Here is an 11,918-nt window from a genome sequence, read left to right as displayed (position 1 = left end):
TAGTAATCCAATATGTTCACCTTTAAGCATTGCTGCATTGCCTAACATGTGACATTTCAGATCCAGACCATAACAAATAGTTCATGTAAACACACTGATGATCCTATCACAGATAAGGAAAGCATTGCTTCAGGAGTTATTTTATCTGCATGAGAACAGAAGTTAGAGTAATAATGGTATAGAAAAACATTTGGAACAAATCATATGATCTGACTTCTTGTTAGTGTGGTATACTGTTACTAATTTGTGATGAACAGAATAATGGTCCTCTGGGATGTCTATGCCCTAATCATGAATCTGTTGATTTATAAGGAAAAAGGGACTACTATTCAGATGTGATTAAGATTATGAAATTTTAGGTGGGAAATCTATCATATAAATGATTAAGCATGGAATCTTGAGTGAGTTTGAGTGGGGGAGAGAGAAAGAAAGAGAAAAGATGAAGATAATACCATTAGAAAGATTTAGTGCCCTGATTCTAGTTTTTTTTTTCTTTTTGCACTTATTGTGTCTTCTGGTTCCAGAATATAGAGAGGGCTGTATGACAGGGGACTGTGAATATTCCAAAAATTTGAATGAAGGTGAACCTAGAACCTCTAGAAAGGAATGCAGCCCTGCTGTTGCCTTGACTGTCCACTTAGACCTCATTGGACTTCTGATCCACATAACAATATGATAAAAAAAAATTGTGTTGTTTTAAGCCACTACATTTGTAAGAATTTGTGATGGCCACAACAGAAAAAAAAAGACACCATCTAAATCCTGCAATTTCCTGACAAATTCGTTTCTCAATAAGTATGTCACTGTGGGCTTGAAAAAATGTATCTAGTGATAGATAGCATTGACCCAATGATATATCACCTTTCAAAACACTGTCTAACCATTCCTTCATTAATATACTGACTTGTTTGTTCATTCAGACTGATATTCACTTAAAATTGGGTATCCTCAAACAGTGGATTCACTGTCGGCAGCCACACCCAAGCCCTCCCCATTCCAGAAAAGAAGAATTAAATAAAAGCTGACCAGAGAGGGGTTCTGATACTGGGAATAGTAGAGGAAACACGTTGAGTGAAAGGATCAACAGCTGGATATTCACCCAGTCCAGGACTATTAAGAGAAAAAAGCCCACTAAGTAGTCCCTTGCATAAAAGGAGAAGTGATAATCATCCCAACAGATGGGGGTAAACATACAAATGACATGAAAAAAACAAACCACCTTAAACAGCCCATAACACTTCAACAACTGATCACATTGACATCACAGTGCAGGAAATATCAGAGAAAGAATTTAGAAAGTTGATAGATCAAATGTTTAATGGTCTAAAAGAAGATGTGAAGAGTGATATTAGAAAATGCAGCAAGTTAAAGATGATTTTAATAAAGAATGATTCTGAAAAAGAACTAAAATGGAAATCCTGGAAATGAAAAACTTAATAAATCAAATTAAAAATTCAATGAGAAGTATCACCAATAGATTAGAGCTTTCGAAGAAAAATTCTCAGATCTTGAAGACAAAGTATAGAATATTGAAAATAAAATAAACAGTAAAGAAAAGATGTGAAGAGACTATAATCAGAATATTGAAGAAATTTGGCATAAATAAAGAGACAAAACTTAAGAATCATTGGCATAGATGAAGACTCTGAAACAGAAAGTAAAGGAATGCCCAAACTTTTCAATCAAATAATATTGGAAAAATTTCCAAATCTTGGGAATGAAATGCAAATCAAAAATAAAATGCATACAGAAACATAAATAGGCAAGTTCAAAAAAGATCCTCTTAATACATATTACTATTAAAATGCCTAATATACAGAATAAGAATAAAAATTCCAAAGTAATAAGAAAAAATGGCACATCACATTTAGTGGAAAGTCATCTTAGATTTCAATTGATTTCTCAATCCAGACCCTAAAAACCAGGAAGCCTTGGAATAATATATATCAGCCCCTGAAATAAAATAGGTACAAACCAAATTACAACATATGGCAAAACCATCCTTCAGAAATAAAGATGAAATAAAACCTTTCATGATAAGTAGAGAGTAATAGAATTCATAACCAGCATGCCTGTACTATTAAACATTCACTGAAATATTTCATGCAGAAGAAATAAAAAATGAAAATGAAAATGCACATGGTGGGCTAGAGTTGTGGCTCAGTGGCAGAGTGCTTACCTTGCATGTGTGAGGCACTGAGTTTGATCCTCAGTACCACATAAAAATATACAAATTAAATAAAGGAGTTCTGTCCATTTACAACTACAAAGAGGAAAAAACCCCCACAAAAATAGATAAAACACACATGGGGATGAATCACACTAGAATATCCAATTAAAGAAGAATCAAATCTGAATTAAGACTTAGAAATAAGTCAAAATGGCAGGAAATAAAAAACATCTGTATCTATCATAACATTGATGTAAATGGTCTAAACTCTTCAATCAAAAGACAGAGATTGGCAAATTGAAGTAAAAAATAATATCCAACCATTTGTTGATTACCAGAGACTAACTTTTCAGGCAAAAATATCCAGAAAATGAAGGTTGGGGAAAGTTCTACCATGCAAATAGAAACTGAAAGCAAGCAGAGGTAGCTACGCTCCTATTAGATGAAGTAGACTTCAAGCCAAAATTAGTCAGGAGAGACAAAAAAAAAGGTCACTTTATGCTATAGAAATCATCCAACAATAAGATTTATTGATTATAAATATTTGTGCTCCAAAAAATGGTGCACCTACCTACACACACACAAAAAAAAGGCCCTTCGTATAAAGAATCAACTAGACTGAAATACAGTAGTACTGGGTGTTTTCAACATACCTTTCTTACCATAGTTCATCCAGACATAAACTAAATGAAGACTCTTTCGAACTAAAAAGTACTGTCTGACAGATAGAATGGACCTAACAGATATCTATTGAAAATTCATCCATTGACAGCTGAATTCACTTTTTTCCTCAGCAGTACATGGAAATTTCTCTAAAATAGATAATATTTTAGGGCTCAAAGCAAATCTTAGCAAAAAAAAAAAAGACAGATAATTTCTTGCATTATCTCAGATTAACAGAAGGAAATTAGAAATGAGATAAGATAAAAACACCATTTGAACACCTGGAAATTAAATAATACAGTTTGATCCATTACTCAATGGATCACAGAGAATATCAGGGGGAGAAATTAAAAAAATTAGAAACAAATGAGATTAAAAATACAACATATCAAAAGCTCTGGTACAGTATAAAAGCTATTCTATAAAGAAAGTTTTAGCATTGAGTTCCTGTGTTAAACAACATAAAGATACATAAAATGTTTTACTTGAAGTGTCAACTCAATTGGATTAAGAGATGCCAAAGATTAAGAGGCTTCTGGGTGTGTCAATGAGAGTGATTTTAGGAATGATTGGCATGTGGGATAATAAATCAAATTGAAGATTCTTCCTCGGCATGGGCAGCACCATCCAATAGGTTGGAGGCTTGGAGGGAATAATAAATTTGGAAGAACTAGGAAGCTGCAGCACATGCAAGCTTGACTCTTCTTGCATGGGTTTTTGATGGCTGCTGCCATTGTCTGAAGGTAGGTACACTAGAAGAATTGTCAATTAAAGTCCACTTTGAAAGTGGACTCTGCCAGTTGATTCTCCAGGTAGTTTCCGGAAGCCTTCAGTCTCAGACTGGGTTCCCATTGTTGATCTATGTTGTACTGAGGCTTCAGCATCTTGGACTGCACAGCTACTGGTTCCCCCCCACCTCTCTCTCTCTCTCTCTCTCTCACACACACACACACACACACACACAAATGTTGAGTATCTGACCAATTGGGGAGATACAAATCAAAACTACATTGAGATTTCTCATCACTCCAGTCATAATGACAATTATTAAGACTATAAAGAATAATAAATAATGGCAAGGTTGTGGGGTAAAAGGAACATTAGTACCACCACTCTAGAAAGCAGTGTGGAGAATCCTCAAAAAACTAGGAATGGAGCCATCATAGGATCCAGCTGTCCCACTCCTCAGAATATAACCAAAAAAACCCTAAAATCAGCACTATAGGGATACTTGCATACCAATGTTTATAGCATCACAATACACAATAGTCAAATTATGGAACCACACAAGGTGCCCATCTACATATGAATGGATAAAAAAATGTGCTATATACCCACAATAAAGTTTTTTTAAAAATTATTTTATTGGTTCTTTTTAGTTTTACATGACATATAATCCATTTAGATATAATTATACAAGCATGGAATATACATTATTCTAGTTTAGACCCCAGTACTTCTCCTTCCCCTTTCCTTTTCTTACCCCTGCTGTCTTCCCTCCATGGATCTTACTGCCATTTACCCATAATTATTTTTTAAAATTGATTTCTTGTGGATATACTTAATGGTGAGATTCACTGTGGGGAATTCATACATATATATAGGAAAGTTGTGTCCCATCTGTTCCACTGTGTGCTTTTTCTATGCCCTTCCCTTCCCTTGAGAGAAAACATTCAACCTTTGGTTTTTTGGAATTGTTTTTTTTCACTTAGTATGTTAGTCCCTAGATCCACTGGTAAATGTCATAAACTCATTCTTCTGTATGGCTGAGTAATACTCCACAATACTTCATTGTGTATATATACCAGTTTTTCTTTATTCATAATCAGTTGAAGGGCACCTAGGTTGGTTCCATAGCTTAGCCTTGTGAATTGAGCTGCTATAAACATCGATGTGTCTGTATCACTGTAGTAGGCTGATTTTAAATCATTTGGATAGAGATTGGGGAGTGGGATAACTGGGTCAAATGGTGATTGTATTCCTAGTTTTTTCAGGAATCTCCATACTGTTTCCCAGTGTGGTTGCATCAGTTTTCAGTCCCACTAACAATGTATGAGACTACCAAGATTTACTGTTACTTGTATTTTTTGATAATTGCCTTTCTGACTGGAGTGAGATGAAATCTTAGTGTAGTTTAAATTTTCATTTCTCTATCCGCTAGAGATGTCAAACGTTTTTTCATTTATTTGTTGTTTTGAGAAGGGTCTGTTTAGTTTTTGGTCCATTTATTGCTTGGGTTATTTACTTTTTGGGTGTTAAGTGTTTTTGAGTTCTTTGTATATCCTAGATGTTTACACCTTATCTGAGGTGCAGGTGACAAAGATTTTCTTTCATTCTGTAGGCTCTCTCTTCACATTCTTACTATTTATGTTGCTGTGAAGAAGCTTTTTAGTTTAATTTATCCCATTTGTTGATTTTTGATTTTACTGATTGTGCTTTAGGAGTCTTGTTAAGAAATTTGGTTATTAGGCCAACATGTTGGAGTGTTGGGCTTACATTTTCTTCTGGCAGGTGCAGGGTTTCTGGTCTAATTCCCAGGTCTTTGATTTATTTTGAGATGAGTTTTGTGCAAGGTATTAAACTTCGTATAATAAATAGAGATTACTTTTGAAACAATGGAGTTTTATGCAGCCATAAAGAAGAAAGAATATATTTTAATTTCTTGTAAATGAATGGAACTGGAAGATAAAATGCTAAATGAAATAAACCAGACTCAGGAAATCAAGAAGAAAACTTCCCTATTTTGACTCTGCAAACCTTTTCTTTTTTCCTTCTTTGGATATATATCCTCATAGATCTACAGTTGTGTGAGAAAATCCATATGTTTTCTAGGTTCCTTCCTGACTCTTGACTCCTGACTCCCAGTGAAGGGGACAGGATACCACTTGGCTGGGTAAAGGTATAAATAATAAAGGTATAAATAATATTTCTTTGTTTTCCACCTGTCAGGCAGAATGTAAGTTTCATAAGACTGAGATAAAAAATTCCTGATTTACTTCTTTTTTTGGTACTAGGGATTTAACTCAGGGGCTCTTGGCCACCGAGCCACATCCCCAGTCCTATTTTGTATTTTATTTAGAGACAGATTCTCACTGAGTTGCTTAGCGCCTCGATTTTGCTGGGGCTGTTGAATCACTTCTGTAACCAAGCACCTATAGGACGATATGTCACATGCAGATGATTGATAAATATTTACTAAGTAACTAAATACTTATTTTGTGTGATGAGTTTTAACAGGGCATTTGATAAAGCCCATAAATATTAATATTCAGCATATTTTTTATACATGTTCAGCATATAATCAATTTCACTGTTCTGATTAATATACGAAATGGTATTTTCCTGTCCTGAATTCTGATATCTGTTTGGGAGCCCTGGCCTGGAAGACGAGGTCCACGTTCTTGCTCAGACACACTCAGTCTCTCCTGATTCTCCTGCTCTCCCTCAGCACAATCCACTCTAGCCCTCTTGCTTTCACTCAATCCTGCCTGATTTCAAAGTGCTACCTGCCCAGAACATGACACCATTTCATACTTTGGGGTCTTGGTGACTTGCTGTTCCATCTGCCAGAGTGCCCTCTGCCCACTATGTGCCCCAGAACTTGCTCACATTCCCCTTCTTCTCTCAGGAAGCACTTGGTGGCCCTCTCTGATGAAGCCGCTTGGGACTTCCTTTGTTCTGTTCCAGCCTCCTGTATTATGTCTCAGCTTCTCAGGCAGGCTGCATAGGAACTCAGTGTCCCTGAGTGTCATAGTCCTTTGTCACTGGATGAAAAGAACCCTGGCTTTACCACATGCAGAATAAGTCCCATCCCCTGGAATCTCAAGGCAGATCTAGAGGCCATGGGGTGAGGAAGACCAAGAAGCAGGGAGACCTGGCTGCCCATCCTGTCTCTGCCTTCCATTGGTTCTGAGTTTGGGGGTTACTGCCTTTCCTCTCTGTGAGAACGGCTCTTTTCTTCCCTGCTTCTTCTTTTTTCTTCTTTATTCCAAAGGGTATGGGGTGGTGAGAACCATGAATTTCCTTAATAAAGTTTCTTTGAAAGGTTAAGATTATAGAAACTTAGGGTATTCTGGGAATTTCAGGATAAATTTTGGAGGAAAGACACAACAAAACATGGAGAAGCTTGAACCGTTTATTTTACAGACCTCAACAGGAACCCCAGCCAAGCTTACTTGGAGAAAACCACATGGGTGCTGGTGGACACAGAAGGGGTTTCATTAACCTATGAACAGGGTACGCACAGTATAATATCGGTTTGCTTCATTGGGAACCACTGAAATATCTTCAACACAGATATTTTTCTCATTAATTATGTCAACCACTACTGCAATTTTTGCAGTCCCTGGAAGAGATGAGGACAAAGATCATTTTCCCCAAATCATTTGCAAATTGATTTCCCTTCTTAGTTTTTCTCATGCAGTGTTTCCATTTTGGGCTTTGTCCCTATGGACTCCCCCTGGGCTTCTCCTTCCCAGCCACCCCTCCATTCCTCCCCCCAGAGCTTATGCTGAACATTTGTTCCTGGTCTTCCTCACTGGTAGGAGAATAACACCTTCCTTGGACTACACTTATACTTACTGTTGGTCTGAAAGTCCCAGAAGAAGGTTATTGGATTATCTTCACAGAGGCAGCGGGTAAATTTGTAGTTGAAGGGACCTTCAATTTGGGGGTTGCTTTGGAGGTGAGCTTTAATCTTGTGGGGAAAGAGGACTCAGTGTTAGTCTGGGGAATGGGAAGGGGAGGGAAAGACAGAGAACGAGAAGATGCATGTGGGCTAGAGGCATGCAGGAGCCCACTCATGTGGTGTCCATTCATGGGTCAGTCAGTGTTAGGTTTTCTCTCCTCAAGTCCTCAATCTCCTGCCTGAGAAGTGTGGGTGTGAGACTCAGGAGGGGAGAGGAAGATGCTATGACTCCCAGGGCAAGGAGAGCTCATCCCAGGGCTGCCATTCAACAGAGAGCAGCTTGCTTAGATTATAGCTGGAGCTTGGGGAATTGACCTGCACGAAGTTTTGGTCTGTGACCCAGTGAGACAGCATCCTGGCTGCTGCTCAGGTATACATGTCAAGGTCAGACCTTGTTGTCATCACATGTCAGGGCCCTGCTGATCCTGTGACCTGGGATGACAGAAGTTAGACCTTTCCCTCTGACTTCCTCCATGGTCAGGTAGAAACAGCCTTGGAATCCCAAGCCTGGCTGTTAGATAAGCAAGTAGAACCATGATGGTTCTTTTTTCCTATTTCAGCTTGAGATTGCTTTAGTATCTGCAATTATTGCTTCTGTCTATTTCAGTTGTCTAGTTAGTATTTGTATCCCAAGACCCATCCACCCAGAGGGATCTGTAGATTGAGTACTGAGTCTGTGAGCTCAGATGGGAAAAAATTGTATCTTCACTTTGCCAAGATTTAACTGAACTTTGGCATTCCTTCAGTATGAAAATCATTAAGGCTACATGGTTGCCTCAACAGCATATGCAACTTTTCCACCAGGAGCAACAAAATACAGTTTATAGATTCAAATACCTTGAACATGGCCTGCACTCTTCACCACCCTGAACAAAAGGTGGCAATCAAAGTGGCTGCACCAGCATGGCTGAAGCACCCACAGCCTTCCCAGCCCTGAAGCTTCCTCAGATACCTGGAAACTCCACCTTGAATAATAATTCTCCCCCTTGGAATGCTGCTGAGAACACCAGGGGGGTGGGGTGTCCTGGTGTTTAGAGAAGCCTATACTTGCCTTGTTTACTTTTAAAAAAATCATATTTGCAATAAAATATCATTATGAATGGAAATTTCAACACTTCTATAATTGCAGCAGAAGTATCAGAATCCAGTGGAATTCCAGCATAGCATGAATGAATGACATGTTGTCAAAGACCAGCACAGTTCTTTATTCAAGCTGAGCAACCACAACCATCTCAGACAATGACTTCATAAAATGAAATCTAATATTATTTATATTCTAAATGTATTTTTTCCAGCTAACGTATTGGTAAACACATATATCACTGTATCAGAACTTCTATTGTTGTAATTCAATATGGTAGTTATCCTGTATCATCCAATGCACTTTATGCATTTAAAAGCAATTTTCTGATAACTATTTCATACATTTTATGAGACCAGTAAAATGGTCCATAACACAAAAATGCTTAATTTTTTTGATTAACCACAAGTATCTTTAGCCTTAAAGTCTTATATGATCTGTATATTCAAGTATATAATTATAGGAACAATCTACTGTGCTTTGATTCTACAATAAACAAATGTGAGACTAATATAAAAACTTTAGTTGTAAAAGTATTATATTTGATAGAAAATTAGGGGGTGTAAATTTTAAATTTATATAAACAAATTATATTTTCCTAAAAGTATAAATATATAGAGATGTTTTTTGTAATTATATTCTTTTTTAATTGAAAGCTACAAACAAAATTGGTTGACTAAGCTGATATAATTTGCTTTTACCTGTTTGCACAATTACTCAGTCTAAGGAGTTCCTTGTTTTTATTTGCACTTGGGTGGGTTTTAAAGGTCACTCTCTCTATTGTACTAACAAGATGCTTAAAAGCATAATTTTATTGATCATAGCATTACATGTCTTTTTATTGATTTAAATACACTTTATTACACCTATCCCTTCTTTAGGAGTGAAAATAGACTTTCATTAACTATCACCACCATAAACTACCATTGACACAAAAATTTTATGCATGCATTAAGTACTCATTTTCCCCTTTCTCATCTTCAGTTTTGATTAAACAAATCACAAAACTGAAAACTATGACTCAGGCTCCCTCCCATCCAATTTAGCATACAGAGCTCAGATTCTCGGAATTCAAATAGAAAAACTTTGACACAGTAGTTGGAATGTTCTGCATTTTCAGATCAAAACTCTTTTATCAGAATAGAGATATTTCCAGAATATATTTAAATGAATAGCTATCCTCATGCTCCCAATTTTGTGTCCTATTTAATCACTGTCCTGAAATCTCACTCAAATCAGGAAACTCATGTTGTAGGGAAATACAGAGTGATGTAGTGCTCTAACCCCAGGTTGCTCAAAGTACTGTCCTTGGAATACAGCTTCTGCATGCTCTGGAGTTCCTGAGACATCTAGAAGTTTTGGCTTCTCTCTACTCCTTGGAATCAGGATCTGTCCTTTGACAGGATGGCCAGGTGAGTTTTAGGCTCATCATGATTCGAGAACTTCTGTTCTACTGCAGTCTAATCTACAAATTAGACTTCCCTCCAAGAAATGCTGAACTGGAAAAAAGAGGACAATCTGTGGAGTGGAGGGTGGGGCCAGAACAAGAGCCAACTTTTGGTGACTTGAAGCAAAAGAGCAGAGGAAGGGGGAGCGAAAGGCAGACTTGGCCCAGGGCTCACAGGAGATGAGGCACCATGCTCTGCAAGTCCTTCTGTTCCGTGCCTCAACCTACTGCATGGGGTTGCAATCAGTCCTACCAAGAACCCTCTGTCCAGGCTTCCATCCCAGACCAGGAATGCTCAGGGCCTTGGAGGAACTATGACTGGTTCTCCAGCAGCTCTTAGGCTTTGTTTTTTCTTTTATTTTCCTTCTTTGTCACTTCTGTTTTCTTGTTTGTATTTTTTTTCTTATTCCTTCCTCTCCTTTCTCATCTTCTCTAAACCTCTTGGGATTAGAGTTTCCTTATGTCTAAAATGAGAATGTTCATCCCACATTCCCACAATTGTTCTGAGTCTCAAGTAGCAAAACTTATGAGGAGGTTAAGTATATCCGGCAACACAAGTGTGAGAGAGAGAGCGTTCAATTTTGTTCCTAATAAGAAGTAGGATTTGTCTGGAGGTCCCTCCTCAGGCCTGTACTTACCACCATGCATTCTCTCAGTTCTGTTAGAACTTTCAGTTTCAAAGTGACTTCTTCATTTGCTCTTGCTCTCTGTGGGAAATCCACATCAAAATCTATCACGTTCCGACTGGTTCCCAGAAGAGAAAAACAAGGAACAGAGATCATAGACTTGTTCATGGGAATGGCGGGAGACGGTGGGGTTGGATGAACTGCTTAGCATCAGAGCCCCAGGAATTTTTGCCTGCGGGTAGGTTTGGATATTGTGTATGGATTTAGTTTCATTTTGAAAAGCAACTGGATTCTATTTAAAATAGATCATCTTCCATTTTATTTCCATTGACAAAAAAGAACAAGTTTACAAAAAGGAAAAAAAAATGAAGATTCAAGTACGATACCACACGTCATTTACTAATAACACCCTACAGGTTCTGCTGCTTATCTGCTGTGGGATGGGAGGGGAGTCACCCTTAGGAGAGGACAGCATAGCCACAGAATCACATCACTCCAGCAAACATCTCCATGCACTGGCTTTCTATGACTGTCCTGAAAGATCCTCCTTCTTTGTTCTGGATAGGGTCCAGCAATTAGAATTTACTTAGTTCTTTGGAACTCATGTCCCAGGAAGTTTTAAAACTCTATAGGAAGGGATGTACAGATTTCCTGACTAGGAAAGAAGCCCTCCCTAAGGTTTCTCTGTGGAAGGAAGGGCTTGGCTCACGGGTTTTCCAGAGCTTTGTTGAATCCCAGTTGCAGGCACAGGACCAGGAGCAGGGCAGCAGGGCCAGCCCTGAGTGGCAGCTGGAGAGAGCGCATGCTGAAGGAGGCAGAAGGTGACTTCCCAGAAGAGTGGTGATCCTGGTGTCCAGCATACTTCTTATATGTACATCAAGGAAGAGGAGGAGCTGCCAGGTAGGTCTACGAAGTGATTCACCCAATCCTGCTCCCTACTTATGATCTTTCCTTGTTGAGCTGAACTTTGTTTGTCTTCCTTATTTTCTCAGTATCAGAGCTTCTCAGAATGGCACTTGCCTGGCTTAAGGACATGGTTCTGTCCCTTCAGTGTCTGCAGTGAGGTATAGCCCCTGTCCCATCCCTGCTCTCTTGTTCTCTGCAGGCAGTGATCCAACTGTGCTGGCGGAGTCCAGGCCACTAATATAGAGCACATGGGCTTGAGTACTCTTCTATTAAGTTCAAGAGTAGATGTCATCCAAACAGTGTCTTGGAGTGATAGGGTGATCAGGGCTTGCTAGGGA

The 11,918-nt window shown here is 38.3% G+C and overlaps 1 protein-coding gene across 1 annotated transcript; it reads right to left on the bottom strand.

Annotated features, from left to right (window-relative positions):
* Positions 1–7,053: 7,053 nt before the first annotated feature.
* On the bottom strand, positions 7,054–11,478 carry PIP (prolactin induced protein; the record flags this gene model as incomplete). Its single annotated transcript, XM_081283334.1, has 4 exons — positions 7,054–7,178; positions 7,415–7,529; positions 10,687–10,792; positions 11,384–11,478. 4 exons carry the CDS (start codon positions 11,476–11,478, stop codon positions 7,054–7,056), a joined length of 441 nt encoding a protein of 146 aa, XP_081139460.1.
* Positions 11,479–11,918: the final 440 nt, after the last annotated feature.

The sequence above is a fragment of the Spermophilus citellus genome (assembly GCF_964194105.1).
Source record: "Spermophilus citellus genome assembly, chromosome: 3".
In the NCBI taxonomy this organism is placed as follows: domain Eukaryota; kingdom Metazoa; phylum Chordata; class Mammalia; order Rodentia; family Sciuridae; genus Spermophilus; species Spermophilus citellus.
Note: the sequence above shows the minus strand (reverse complement) of the source record. Positions and strands in the feature narration are given on the sequence as shown.